Genomic DNA, 15,457 nt, shown 5'->3' on the forward strand with positions numbered 1-15,457 from the left:
ATGGGATAAAATTTCAACTGATGTACCCAGTAACTCTTAAAATAAAACAAAGTGATGGCACGACGCGTCAATTTACTGACCCCAAGGAAGCTGATAGTTACCTACATTGCCACGATGAAGAAATAAGACCCCAGAAGACTCGGCAGTTCTTCACCACCTCTGGAATCGTGTGCCACCAGATTCTGCCACAGCTACCCGGGGTTCTCCGAGAGAACAGAGGTCTTCGGCTAGACAGCAACACACGACCCCATGAGAAGAGTGGACGCTCTTATACATTATCTGAAATGGGTAATGGAGGACTCCTGAATCTAAAGTTCAACTAGCGGTGAGACGGCACCGTGTATACCAGAAAAAAGGAAAAGTCACATTACAAAGTAGTTAGGATAATGTGTTTATTCTGGTTGATTTTCTTAATATTTTTCAAGTTAACATTTTTTTTTAGTTTGCTGGGAAATTCACTATACATCTTAGAGGTAGGCTCATTGGGAATTTGCTGAGATTAAGGAGATGCTGCGCTGGGAGGCATCCCCTTAGTAGAAGACAGTTTCTTCATTTCTCCTTCTATTGCTGGCAGATCAACATGGGCTATGGGTCTTCCTGCAGTGGTGCTTTATGAAAGTAATTTCTTGGAATGTGAAGGGGCTACGCTCCCCAATAAGCGTATGAAAATTTTAAGCCATCTCAAACAGCTGAAAGCCGATGTGGTGCTACTGCAGGAGACTCCTCTTACGAAGGAAGATTTTCATAGAATGAAGAAGCTCTGGGTGGGGGCTGTATATGGCTCAGAAGCAGTGGGAAAGAAGGCGGGAGTATTAATTCTAATAGGGCGTCATCTCCCTCACATGATCCACGTTACAGCCTCCGATACTGAGGGCAGAATCTTGCATAACCATTTATCAGGTCCCTTTGGAGATTACAGCATTTATAATATTTACGCTCCTAATAAGGATCAAAAAGGTTTCTTAGACGGGGTTGGCTGTAAGATATCAAGTGACCCTCATCCTTTCAAGATAGTAGGGGGCAACTTTAACCTAGTGATGAATGCTCATGAGGATAGAAGGAATGATAACATTAAGAAACAAGTATGGACCCTACCAAATTTTGTTGAATCTTCTGGTTTAAAGGATAGTTGGAGACTTCAGCACCCCCAGGGCAGAGAGTTTACACATTACTCCCATGTGCACCACAGTTTGTCGAGAATAGACTACTTGTTTCTTTCTCCAGGAATTCTGGAGAAGGTGTCTAGGGTAACTATTGAGGATCTAGTGATTTCAGATCACGCCCCTGTGCTTTTGGACCTGACGGACCAATATCTTAGGGGACAGGATTATATTTGGAGGTTCCCGAACTTTCTCCTGTTAGATGAGAATTTTTGGAAACTATTACAAGGCTGGTGGATGGAATATTTCAATGACAACCTGGAACATGTTCATTCACCGACGCTATTTTGGGAAGCTGGGAAGGCGGTCTTAAGGGGCCGTTTGATAGCTTATGTGTCATTTATAAAAAAGAAATAGCACAGGATCGTTTTCAGACAGCTAGTTAGTCCTTGAGATGGGCGTATGGAAATTACACACTAGATAGAACCCCCCGAAAATAAAGAGAAGTGGGTCCTGGCTCAGAAGGATTTTGACGGGTGGGCGGATAAACATGAAAGATTCAAAAAAACTAAACTAGACATTGCCTTACATAAATTCGGGCATAAATCAGGAAAAATGTTGGCATCTTTGGCAAAGGGGAAGAGGCGAATGACTCACATTCACAGTCTTCGTAGATGCGATGGCACAAGAGTGGACAGTCCCAAGCAAATTACCGATCTTCTGGGGGATTATTTTGCTAGATTTTATGAAAGTAGGGAGGAGGAATTGGAGTCAGGAAAAGGTTTCTTAGAGACCTTATCTCTGCCGAAAGTCTCAGAGGAACAATTGAATATGCTAAATGCACTAATCACAGCGACAGAGATACAGTCTACCATAAAATCGTTCTCCTCGGGCAAAGCTCCAGGTCCGGACGGTTATACGTCTGCTTTTTTTTAGGCCCTGTGCACTCAGATAGCGCCTACACTGACTACGGTTTATTCTTCTATTATAGGAGGACAGAATATACCTGATCATATGAATACAGCACTAATAACTCTCATACATAAGAAGGGCAAGGACTCAGAGGACCCTTCTTCATATAGGCCTATTTCCCTTATCAATCAGGACATGAAATTGCATTCTAAGATTCTGGCGAATAGAGTGGCAGATATCCTTCCCTCACTAATCTCGACATTGCAAGTGGGATTTATCAAAGGGAGGTCTACGGTAATAAATATCAGGAAGGTGTTCTTGGCCCTCTCGCTAGCGAAAACTTTGAAATATAAAGATAAAAACCCAGCTATTGTTGCGCTTGACACGGAAAAAGCCTTTGATAGCATCAATTGGCGCTGGCTTAATCAAGTTTTAGACGCCATGGGCTTTAGAGGTAGCTTTCGTTCTATTTTGGCAGAGATCTATTCTAATCCAACAGCTAGAGTCTATATGGCCGGTTTTATGTCCCCCAGGTTCACATTGCAGAGGGGAACGCGGCAGGGATGCCTGTTGTCTCCCCTTTTGTTTTATCTTGCGATTGAACCTTTGGCAAGATATCTCAACTCCTCTGCAATTTTCAAGGGATTGGTAGTTGGCTCAAATAATATGCGCTTGGCGCTGTTTGAAGATGACATAGTGTTATTTATGGACGATCCTATATCAGATCTGCCTAAAGTCCTTCAAACATTGTCGAATTTCGGCTCGTGTTCGGGTCTTAAAGTGAACAGCACCAAGAGTGAAATTCTTCTTTTGAATGGTAACACAAATAGAAATCTGAGGGACACAGTGGAAGGGATACCAATCGCCAAAACCTTTATTACTTATTTAGGAATTAAAATAGGTAGAAGTATGGAATCCATTTATAGATTGAATTATGCTCCCTTAATTACCAAGATCATTAGGGAACTGCAACACTGGCATAATCTCCCTTTATCATTAATGGGTCGTAATCATTTGCTAAAAATCATGTCAATGTCCAAGTTATTATATCCGCTGCAAACAATCCCCCTGCTCTTAAAACATGAGGATATCAACAAATTAAGAGCGGCCTTTACTACATTTCTCTGGCATGGTAAACGTCCTAGGATAGGCCTCCAGAAGTTGATTCCTACGGAGTTAGGCTGTCCTGCATCCCTTTTCACATAAAATCATCTATCCTTTTCAAAGACACTATAGCAACATGGCGAATTTCGAGAAGGAATTATTGGTTGTCTTTTAGGATATCTAAGCATCTCCCTTTATGGGATAACCCTGAGTTTCCTTTAGGACACACCAATAGTCTATTTAGGGAGTGAAAGAGTATCGGGATCACACAGGTTAAACATTTGCTACACACCTCTGAACCGAGATGGTTGCAAAAGAACAAAATTATAGAGAAATGCTCTTTAAATGCATTTCAGATGATCCAGTATGCACATGTGAAGGCGGCCATCCACTCCAATCTAGTTTTGGTACACAAAGAAATTAGACAGAACGTCCTAGATAAGATCCTGGGTTTAGGTGGTGGCAGAACTTCCGTTTCCCATCTTTACTGAGGGAAGACTCACAATTCAACAAAATGGGAGATTTTACCCAGTGGAAAAAGCAATTGGAATGGGAAAATGTTTCCCAGGCAATTTTGAAGGGATGGTTGAAAGTGCGGAAACATATTGTCAATGAGGTATGGAGAGATTCACAACTACGGATCATGCACAAAGCAATTTATGGATTTGATATACCTCCTCACCCGCTTAGACAAATTGCCCTAAATGTGGCCTCAGATACACTGACCTTTTTCACGGTCTATGGTCATGTTCTAAACGTTAACAACTATGGTCTAGTGTGGGTGATATGGTTTATGAAATCTGGGGAAGGAGGATACCATTAACTCCATTGCTGTATTTGTTTCACTATGAAGAAGAAGTGAATGGGGGAAGGAGCCCCCCTCTGTTTTTCCATTCAATTTGTATGGTGGTTAAGCGACTTATTTTACAACAATGGTTATGCTCGAACATACCATCAATATCTGTTGTTCAGTCGCAACTTAAAAACCTTCTTAATGGTGCTCGGCCTTAGGATGGCCGTGGTGATATCTCATTGTTTAATGTTTTTGTGCTATTGTACTTGATATTGTCGGGGTCTGCGTACCCCCTTTGAGTATTTTATGTACTTTTATAAGCATTCGACTTTCTTTCAAGGGTCTGAAGCCCTATTATTGTTGTTTCATATAGTAACAAAATAAATAAACAATAATATAAAAAAAAAGAATCCTATACAGAGAGCTGCTTTTATTATATCGTTGTGTAAGTTGTCTAGTTTTTTAATCATCAGATCAGTGCATTTATTTTTGTATTCCATGCAACAGAAAGCAGCTATTGACAGTGTCTGATCACTTTATCTCTCTTTATCTCTGACAGGCCTGGTGGAAATTTGTCTGATGCACCCGCTGGATGTGGTAAAAACACGGTGAGTTTGGGCACAGACATTGAGCTAAAGGGCACTTTTTATACTTTAGAAAATGTACTTTGTATCTCCGTTTTACTGAATCTTTTCCCATAAAACTATATATCAATCTACTCAGGTCCTCCTGCTTTACATCATGCGGCCTGCAGATTGCACTCTATTTTCATGGTGACAGGTTCTGTTTAATTAAAGGGGTTCATCTGGCTTTTTAAAATCCATGCTTTCTTCTAACCTGTTGAAGAAAGACATTTTAGTTAATACTTAAAAGGGTTGTCCCATGAAAAATATTCTACAGTTTTCCAACCACTACCTGGACCTGAAATCTTTTGTAATTGCATGTAACAAAAAATTTAGCATTGCCACTAAGTTAGTCAATAAATTGTATCTGTATAGCGCCACCTTCTGTTTGTTTTTTTATCCTTTTTCTTTGTCCTGCTCACTGAGAAGCCCGCACATGCTCACTTTCATCCTTCAACTGTGTCCTGAGCTGTGATAGGGAGAGCATGGACACGCCTCCTGAGCTGTGATAGGGTGAGCATGGACACGCCCCCTGAGCTGTGATAGGGAGAGCATGGACACGCCTCCTGAGCTGTGATAGGGAGAGCATGGACACGCCCCTGAGCTGTGATAGGTGGAGCATGGACACGCCCCCTGAGCTGCAGCAGAAAAGACACTCCCCTTGAGCTGTCAGCTAGATATAAATCTAGCAGAGCAATGAATGGGGAGATCTCTGGATCCATGTGAGGTACAGGGCTGGTTCTAGCTTTGTTAGAAAGAGATTATCATTTACTATATGATGTCTGATTATAATTTTTTACATTAGTCATGGGATAACCCCTTTAATCTGTTCCTCTTGCCGCTCAGGTCCTGACCAGATGTCTTTTCTTCCCCTCCTGTTTAGCTGCATAATGATGAGTGCAGCTGAACAGGAAGACATGGGAGCACATCCGGTCGGATCTGAGTGGAGGAGCTTGCAGCTCCTATGAGTGCGGCGGAGACGGCAGAATGACGAGGGTTAAGTATTAACTAAACTGTCTTAATTCTACAGGTTTGTAAATCCCAGAGAATCCCTTTAAATTATGTTTAAAATTGAGCACCATTTGGCAGTTGTATATATACTGTACATTTAGAAAATGTAGAGTCACTTAGTAAATCTATAGCATCACTTATCTTGCACTGATCTTGAGTTACATCTTGTATTATACTCCAGAGTAACCTGACAATTCTGATGGCTTCAGAGCTGAAATCCCCCATCATACCTTGCTTACTCAGTGTCTGAACAGAGGTTTTTCCCTTGTGATTGTAGTATTTTAAAAAGTGTCATCTTTATTACAGGCATTGTACAGTGGCAGTAAAATCAGTGGCAAGAAACAAACTAACAGCCCCCAATACAGTATAGGAGCTCTGCTAAGGTGTTAGGGGTGTGTCTGACAGCGAGCTTGCTGACTGTTTCCAATAGCAACCAACAGACGTGTGATTCCAGTTCTTAGATCTAATACAAGCTGTAACTCATGATCAGTACAAATAAGTAATGCAATATATCTGCAAAGTTGCTCAATTATATATTTTATTTCAAAATTAACTTTAATAAATGAACACTAAAAGGTATGAAGTATTTAAAGTTGGGCATGCCCTTTAAATTGGGTAAATTGCTTAAATTTTTTTTTTTAAATTGCTTCCTTGAAGAATCGGAAAACATGGTGTAAACATGGCCAGCAATAAGGCTGCGTTTTCCATTTAAACATTCTAGGTCAGATAATTGACACTTTGTAACATAGCCACAAAGCGAGCCTGATAAGTGAAAGCCCACATTGTGTGCAGTGTAACAAGGGTCATCTGCTGTTTAGCCTGGCAGATATTCTTATTTCCTCACCGTAGGAGATAAAATCCTCGTATGTACTGATAAGGGAGAAATTGTTCAGATTGTAAAGTGGTAAGATTACCTGGGATTAATCCGGAATTACAGTATAAAAGAGCGATCAGCTCTGAGTGATCGCAGCCTCAGGGATTATTCAGGTCCGGACTCCACCCCATTATTCTTCATCATAAGAGGACAGCTTGGTTGAAATTTCTGACAGGAGGATGATTGATTAATGTGGGTGAAGTGAAGCAGAGGTCAGTACAGTGCGACTAGTACAATGCAGTGGGAATGCAGTTGAGACAATTCATGCTGAGCAATATACTTCATCCAGTGTCACTTTTGATAGACTGTGTGTAAGGAGGAGAGGTTGACGTTACATTTGTCAATAGGGTGTAACAGTCAAGTCAACGTACACATGGCTGATTCATGCACTTGCTATTGTCATCCTGCTTACATTTTCTCATTTGGACATTTAATTGTATATGTAATGTTGTAGATATAGTGCTTAGAGCAATGGTTAATATACTGTATATAATACCTTATGTATTCATATGACAGAATTGACAAAGCTGTAGCATATTTAATATCATATTAGCTAGTTTCCGTAAATCTTAAAGGGGTCGTCTCACTTCAGCAAGTGGCATTTATCAAGTAGAGAAAGTTAATACAAGGCACTTACTAATGTATTGTGATTGTCCATATTGCTTCCTTTGCAGGCTTGATTCACTTTTCCATCACATTATACACTGCTCGTCTCCATGGCTACGACCACCCTGCAATCCATCAGCGGTGGCCGTGCTTGCACACTACAGGAAAACTCAAGAGTTAGACCTCCACTGATCATACATTAATAGCTTATCTAAAGCTAGCTATGCACCAATCGACCAACTTTTATTCAGCTAACTGCTGGAATTTGGTGTAGGGGTGGGTGTTAGACGGAAGTTATGTACTACTAAATTATGTCAATATTTCTGAAGCTAGTAAAAAAAAATTCAGCTGAATTTCTTCGGAAAAGGTGGATAATGCCGATGATAAGTATGTCAAGAGGTTTTGAAAGATTTGCCTTAGTTTCCATCTATGTTGAAAAGAGTTGTGTTGGTTTAAAGTTGGCAGTTCCAGTCTAGACCATTGTTCCTCAACTGCAGTCCTCAGGACCCACCTACCAGTCATGATTTGAGAATGACCCACAGAATGAATACCTGTGGTAAGTCCTGATGCATTGACACTAATTATATCACCTGCTTAATGCTAAGGAAATCCTGAAAACATGACCAGCAGGTGGTCCCGGAGGACTGGAGTTGGGGAACACGTCTCTAGGAGATGAAGCTGGTCTTCTTCATTTTTCTAGTGGGCTATTGACATGCAGGATGTAGATCTCCAAAGCGTTCATATGAGGACTTTGACTCCTTCGAAAAGCTGTAGTAGAAGTATGTGACTTGTTTTATTACAACTCCAATTCCCAAAAAGTTGGGTTGCTGTGTAAAATGTAAATAAATGTAGATGAAAATAGAATGCAATGATTTGTAAATCTCATAGACCCATATTTTATTAACAATAGATGATAGAACAGATATCAGATGTTGAAAGTGAGACATTTTTCCATTTCATGGAAAATAATTACTCATTTAGAACTTAATGACAGCAACGCATCTCAAAAAAGTCGGGACGGGGCAATAGAAGTTTGGAAACGTAAGTGGTACTAATGAAAAAATTGGTGGAGGAGCAATGTACTAATAAGGCTGTGTTCCGCGGCAAAGAGCGGTCCGTGGTATGCCGGGCTGGATTCCTATTCAGAGCAGGAGCGCACAGCGTCATTGGTTGCTATGACGCCGTGCGCTTCATGCCGCCGCTGCTGTACAGTAATACACTCGTATAGATCATAGGCCGTGTGCATTTGGCCTAAGTCACATGACTGGGTATAAAAAGAGCATTTTAGAAAGGCAGAGTCTCTCAGAAGCAAAGATTTGCAGAGGTTCACCAATCTGCAAAAAGCTGCATCTAAAAATTATGGAACAATTTCAGAAAAATGTTCCTCATTGTAGAATTGTGAAGACTGACTATCCCACCATCTGCAGTACATAATATCAAGAAAAGATTCAGAGAATCTGGAGAAATCCATGTGTGCAAGGGACAAGGCTAATGGTCAATACTGGATACTCATGATCTGCGGGCCCTCAGACGACACTGCATTAAAAACAGGCATGATTCTGTACTAGAAATCCCTGCATGGGCTCAGGAACACTTCCAGTAATCATGCCGTCCACAATTGCACGTTAATGCTGTATCATGCAAAGAAGCCATATATCAACACAATCCAGACACGCCACAGTCTTCTCTGGGTCAAAGCTCATTTAAAGTGGACTGAGGCATAATGGAAAACTGTTCTGTGGTTAGATGAATCACAATTTAAAATTATTTTTTGGAAACCATGGCTGTGTCCTACTGACTTGAAGAGAGGGACCAACCAGCTTCTTATCAGAGCACAGTTCAAAAACTTGCATCGCTGATGGAATTGAGTTGCATTAGTGCCTATGGCGTGGGCATCTTACATATCTGGAGAGGCACTATCAATGCTGAACATTATGCTACCATCAAGAAAATGTACTGCATCCATCACAACAACATGGCTTTGCAGAAGCAAAGTCCGGGTGCAGCCTGCAGTCCAGACCATTTCCCCAATAGAAAACTTTTGGTGCATCATGAAATGAAAAATTCAGCAAAGAAGACCCAGGACTATTGAGCAGCTAGAATCCTACATCAGAGAAGAATGGGACAACATTCTTCTCCCAAAACTCCAGAATTTCGCAGACGTTTACAGACTGTTGTTATAAGAAGAGGGGATGCTACACAACAGTAGACATGACCCTATCCCAACTTTTTTGAGATGTGTTGCTGCCAACATGTTCTAAATCAGTAAAAAAAAACATGAAATGTCAAAATTTGTTGATTTCAACATCAGACGTGTTCTATGAGATTTCCAGTTTATTGCATTATGTTTTTATTTGCATTTACATAAATTTTACACGACTTCCTGACTTTTTCTACATTGGGATTGTACATTTATTTCGGGCTAATTTGTGAAAATATTTTTGGGCTTAAATAAGTTGTGTATGTTGCAAATACGCGATATCAGGGAGATCATATAAGCCAGGAGGGGTTGGGGGGGGGTCAGGTACTTCCACCAGGTGTGCATATATATCAGGTGGTTTCTCCTTGGTGTTTTTCCAACATCTATTGGGTATAGATGGGAACTACTAGTGTGTCTTCACTGGGGTAGTGTACCATCTGGTGACGATTTTGTAAGATTTTCCCTGGACTCTAACACTATGGGATGGCCGTTGGAAGCCTTATAGATTAAATTTGTTTTTTTTTACTTCTCTTCATTTTCTTGGTAAGAGATACAAAAGACTTTTAAAGGAACACTCTGGGCAAAACGAATACACTGTTATGGGCGGGCTGATGGTGTGGTGGATGACACATGGATTCAAAGAGATTGTTAGATCAGTGAGTGAGGGTTCAACTATTGGGACCCTCACAATCACTAGAATGGCGGACCTCTGCATCACGCCACCTGTACAACCACATTAAACAGTTTTGCCAAGTCTAATATGGATAAATAGAATAGGGAATCAATATCTTATTGATGCAGGTCCTGCAAGTGCCACTTTCCCTTCATTGTTGACCCATGCACGTCGCCATACATCAGGTTGTGGCCATTCCTACTACATTTAAACAATGAGTTTCGCCATTCTCATATTTAAATACCTGGTAACCCGGTATCAGAGTATTCCAGTGTACAGAAATAGAACCAGACCATTAGTGAAAGCTATGATAGATCAGTGCTGCAATCTGCATATACACACGTCAGTTGCTGTCCTAGGTGTGTAACGGGCAATATGACTGTCATGCCACATGATATATAAAGCATTTTCCTGCCAAGCCCCGTCAATCGTTTTTCCTAGGATCACTTTTTTTCTTTGCACATTAAGTGCTGCATGGATTCGTATGAATTAACTTCTAAAAGCGCAAATCAGCACGTGTCACCGGTGAGTTATTCCAGCACTTGCTGATGGCTCACTGTCTGAAATACAAAGACAAAGGGGCTGTCACTCTCCCGAGTATTCTTATAGAACGAAAACCCACAGGAATGTGTCCTGATTAGACGAAGCTCATGTAAGCCCAAGACTTGAGGTTTTTTTTTCTGTATGACTTAAAGGGGTTGTGCAGTGCTACAATACTAATGACCTATTCTCAGGATAGGTCATCAATATCAGATCAGCGGGGGTCTGACTTTTGGCTCCCCCGCCGATCAGCTGTTGGAAGAGGTAGCAGCGCTTGTACGAGCGCCGCTTCCTCTTCAAAATTACCTGCATGTCATCTCGCTTGTAGAAGTGGCACAGTGTAAATAAAACTGCTCATACTATTCACATGAAGGGGGAGAGCACTTGTAATTGCACTGTGCAGCCGCTGCAGAGGAGATGGCCGAAGATAGTTTTGAAGCGGAAGCAGCGCTCGCACAAGCGCCACTACCTGTTCAAACATCTGATCTGCGGGGGGGGGGGGGGAATACTGGGAGTGGAACCTCTGCTGATCTGGTATTAATGACCTATCCTGAGGATCGGTTATAAATATCTTATATCTGCAGTGCACAACCCCTTTAAATAACAGTAAATTGTAATATAAGGAATTGTGCAGCAGCAGTCGCAGTTCAGTGCAGCACCTAGTAGGTGTCCACTTAAAAGAGGTAGTGGTAAATGCCCTTATACAGTCTGATCAAAATACACACTTTTTTCATTTATATAGATTTTGCTGGACTGCAATACATCAATGTGTAAAGGCCAGATCTTTGCACAGACTTTTTGTGGCTTGTGCAGCAGCAGTCGCAGTTCAGTGCTGCACCTAGTAGGTGTCCACTAGTGTTGGGCGAGCATGCTCGAGTCTCCTCCCTGCACGTTTTTTGGCTGCTGCACAGCCAATAAACGTGCAGGTAAGTACTGGCATTCACTGTAATGCCGTAGCCATGTTGGCTACTGGCATTACAGTGATTGACTGGCCAGAACGCGTGATTGGGTGCTATATAGCAACCGATGACACGTGTTCGGCTCAGTCTTAGTCAGGGAGAGCTGTGCTAAAGAAGGGACAGATAGTGTAGGGAGTGAAATACTAATATTTTTATTGAAAAAACTTGTTAGAAACCCAAAAGTCCTTTTAAGGACTATAGTTGTATCTGGCAGCAATATATATTTTTAGCGCAACCTGCGCTAAATAGCTTGCAATTGTTTGGCCGCTGCAGACAGCGACATTATCTGAGCTACATCTCCCGTCTAACGTGTGCGCAGCCTAAAAATATCTGTGACATCCAGTGTAATTTTTTTTGTAGACGGTGTCCGCTGCGGATAGTTACATTACCTGCGCTACATCTCCTGTATAACGTTTGTGTATCTGAAATATCAGTGACATTCAGTCAAATTTTTTTGTTGCTGGTGGCAGCGACATTACCTGTGCTACATCTCCAGTATAATTTTAGCACATCCAAAATATCAGTGACATTGAGTGTCACTCATTCGCCGCTGGTGACATCGACATTATCTGCGCTACATCTCCTGTGTAATGTGTGCGCAGCCTAAAGATATCTGTGACATCCAGTGTACTTTTTCCGTAGACGGTGTCCGCTGTGGACAGTTACATTACTTGCGCTACATCTCCTGTATAATGTTTCCGCATCCTGAATATCAGTGACATTAGTTCAGTGTCATTTTTTATTAGCCGCTGGTGACAACGACATTACTTACGCTATACCTCCTGTATAACGTTTGTGCAACCTAAATATCAGTGACATTCATTCAGCGTAATTTTTTATTAGGCGGTGGTGACAGCGTCATTACTTGTGCTATACCTCCTGTATAACGTTTGTGCAACCTAAATATCCGTGACATTCATTCAGTGTAATTTTTTTATTAGACTGTGGTGACAGCGACATTACTTGCACTATACCTCCTGTTTAACGTGTGCGCATCCTAAAAATATCTGTGACATTCGGTGTACTTTATTTGCGCATACACTTACAAAACCTGCGCTACTGTACGTGTGACATACTTGCAAGCATATATACCATTTAATATGCGCCAGGCGAGCAGTAAAAGATGGGGAGGTCGTGGCCCTGGGCGTGGTGAAACTGTGCCTACTGCCAGAGCACAAGAAACACACTCATCCACGATACCTAGCTTCATGTCCCAGTTTGCAGGGCGGCGCAGGACACCACTCTCGAAGTCAGACCAAATAGTTGGTTGGATTGCAGCAGATAATGCTTCCACTCGGTTAAGCACTACCCTGTCTTCCACAAAGTCCAGTCTCAGTAGCCAAGAGTCTGGTCAACAGAATCCTCACCCTGATTCTCCTTCCTCCCACCATGGAGAGTCTTGGAAAACAAGTGATCCCACACTTGAGGCAGCTTGAAGAGTGACATGAGAAGATCTTGTGACCTGATTCCCAAACACTTGAGCATCCACAGTCACAAGAAGATGACGGTGGGGAATGGCAATTCGTGTTTCACGAGGTGGATGATGATGTTGAGACACAGTTGCCAATAAGTCAACCGCAATTAGTGTCTCAAGAGATTGATAATGAGGATGAGACACAGTTGTCAATAACTGAGGTTGTTGTTAGGTCAAGTCAGGAGGATAACCAGAGTGAGGAAGTGGAAGAGGAGGTGGTGGACGATGAAGTCACTGACCCAACCTGGGAAGGTGGCAAGCCGAGCGAGGACAGCAGTACAGAGGGGGAGGGATCCGCAGCACCGCAACAGGCTGGAAGAGGCAGTGGGGTGGCAAAAAGGAGAAGGCAGGCCTCACCACCACCAGTATGATCCGCCACATGGCATCAAAGCACCCTAATAGGTGGGCCGAACGCCTGGGTCCACAATCAGTGTCTGCGGGTCACACCACTGCCTCCTCTTCCCCTGTGTTACATGCTGGCCAATCCCCTGTCCAAGACACAGGCCCGGATCACTCCAGCCATGCACCCGGACCTTCGCAAGCACCATCAGCTAGCACATCCACTTCTGTGTCCCAGCGCAGCGTACAGATGTCTATACCCCAGGCCTTGGAACGAAGTGCAAATACCCAGCCACCCACCCCCAGGCCGTAGCACTAAATGCGCACCTTTCCAGGCTTGTGGACACTGAGGCTTTCCACAGCCTGATGGTGGTGGCCGTCCCACTTTACTCTGTCCCCAGCCACCAATATTTCTCGCGGTGTGCAGTCCCAGCCTTACACCAGCATGTGTCCCGTAACATCACCAGTGCCCTGACCAACGCAGTTATTGGCTCCAACCCCGCCCCTTCTCCTCCTCCGCCTCCTCCTCCACTTCCACCTCTGAATTATCATCTTGCAGCACCAGTCAGACATCGGTCAGGAGCTGGAAGCAGTATAGCACTGCAGTGGGGAAGCGGCAATAGGCCGTGCTTAAAGGATAACTGTCACATTTAGACCCTAATTTCAATTTTCATATATGTAGTTACTACATGATATTCCAGAATCAGTTACTATTAGACTGACTTACCCCATATTTAATAAGATTCAGCCCTTAGCAACCAGTCTGCATAAAAATGTAATTTCACTATTCAGTTAAGATGGCCGCCACTGCCCTCACCCTGAGGCTAATCCCGCCTGCCCTCACTAGCCAGTAACAATAGCCCCCCAAAAGTGTCAGAAACCAGAGCCCTCCCCCCTAAAGGGTTAATCTCCTGCAGCACAAAGGGGTCCTCTTAGGCCTCTTTCACACTTGCGTTGTTGGGATCCGGCATGCACTTCCGTTGCCGGAGGTGCCTGCCGGATCCGTAACAACGCAAGTGTACTGAAAGCATTTGAAGACGGAACCGTCTTCCAAATGCTTTCAGTGTTACTATGGCACCCAGGACGCTATTAAAGTCCTGGTTGCCATAGTAGGAGCGGGGAGCGGGGGAGCGGTATACTTACAGTCCGTGCGGCTCCCCGGGCGCTCCAGAATGACGTCAGAGCGCCCCATGCGCATGGATGACGTGATCCATGTGATCACGTGATCCATGCGCTTGGGGCGCCCTGACGTCACTCTGGAGCGCCCGGGGAGCCGCACGGACGGTAAGTATGCTGCTCCCCTGCTCCCCGCTACACTTACCATGGCTGTCAGGACTTTAGCGTCCCGGTAGCCATGGTAACTAGTCAGAAAAAGCTAAACGTCGGGTCCGGCAATGCGCCGAAACGACGTTTAGCTTAGGCCGGATCCGGATCAATGCCTTTCAATGGGCATTGATCCCGGATCCGGCCTTGCGGCAAGTCTTCAGGATTTTTGGCCGGAGCAAAAAGCGCAGCATGCTGCGGTATTTTCTCCGGCCAAAAAACGTTCCGTACCGGAACTGAAGACATCCTGATGCATCCTGAACGGATTACTCTCCATTCAGAATGCATTAGGATAATCCTGATCAGTATTCTTCCGGCATAGAGTCCCGACGACGGAACTCTATGCCGGAAGACAATAACGCAAGTGTGAAAGAGCCCTTACCACATGTTGCTTTCATTTATACACTGAGCAGACGGCAGATCTCCATTCCCTGTTGTGCGCTGGTTCAACTCTGCCTTCTCCAGCTCTGCTGAGTGAGGGAGCGTCTGCCAAGCGCAGGGACAGGGAGAAGTGCACACAGCCCAGGCACTGTTATCAGCTGCTGGGGAGGACCTGGCTTTAATCATTTACCTACAGTCCCTGGCTGTCTGTAATCTGACCTTGCAGGCTGCTGCTTCTGCGTCCTCCGTCCTTCAACACAGAGGACGGACCTGCATAGCAACCTGATTTTAAGCAGAGGTAAAAGTAGGCAGTACTAAACTGTTTAATTAAGGGGTAATTGAATACACAGTGAAAAGTTTAAATAGGGCCACCAAGGAGATATTAATCACCACAATCCAATACTCAAAAAAATAAATAAATGACAGTTATCCTTTAAATCTGCTTAGGTGACAAACAGCAAACCGCTGCAGAGCTGTGGCAGGGTATAAGGGACCAGACTGAGCTGTGGCTCTTGTTACTCAACCTACAACCAAGCATGGTTGTG

The 15,457-nt window shown here is 43.4% G+C and overlaps 1 protein-coding gene across 5 annotated transcripts in view; it reads left to right on the forward strand.

Annotated features, from left to right (window-relative positions):
• The window catches only part of SLC25A21 (solute carrier family 25 member 21), a 315,638-nt gene that overhangs the window by 172,530 nt on the left and 127,651 nt on the right, over nucleotides 1-15,457 (forward strand). For all 5 annotated transcript variants that reach the window (XM_040411991.1, XM_040411993.1, XM_040411990.1 and 2 more), the window contains exon 3: nucleotides 4,469-4,517. In XM_040411991.1, coding sequence (XP_040267925.1) covers nucleotides 4,469-4,517 — 49 coding nt within the window. The remainder of the gene's footprint in view (nucleotides 1-4,468; nucleotides 4,518-15,457) is intronic.

The sequence above is a fragment of the Bufo bufo genome, chromosome 11, assembly GCF_905171765.1.
Source record: "Bufo bufo chromosome 11, aBufBuf1.1, whole genome shotgun sequence".
NCBI classification, from domain to species: domain Eukaryota; kingdom Metazoa; phylum Chordata; class Amphibia; order Anura; family Bufonidae; genus Bufo; species Bufo bufo.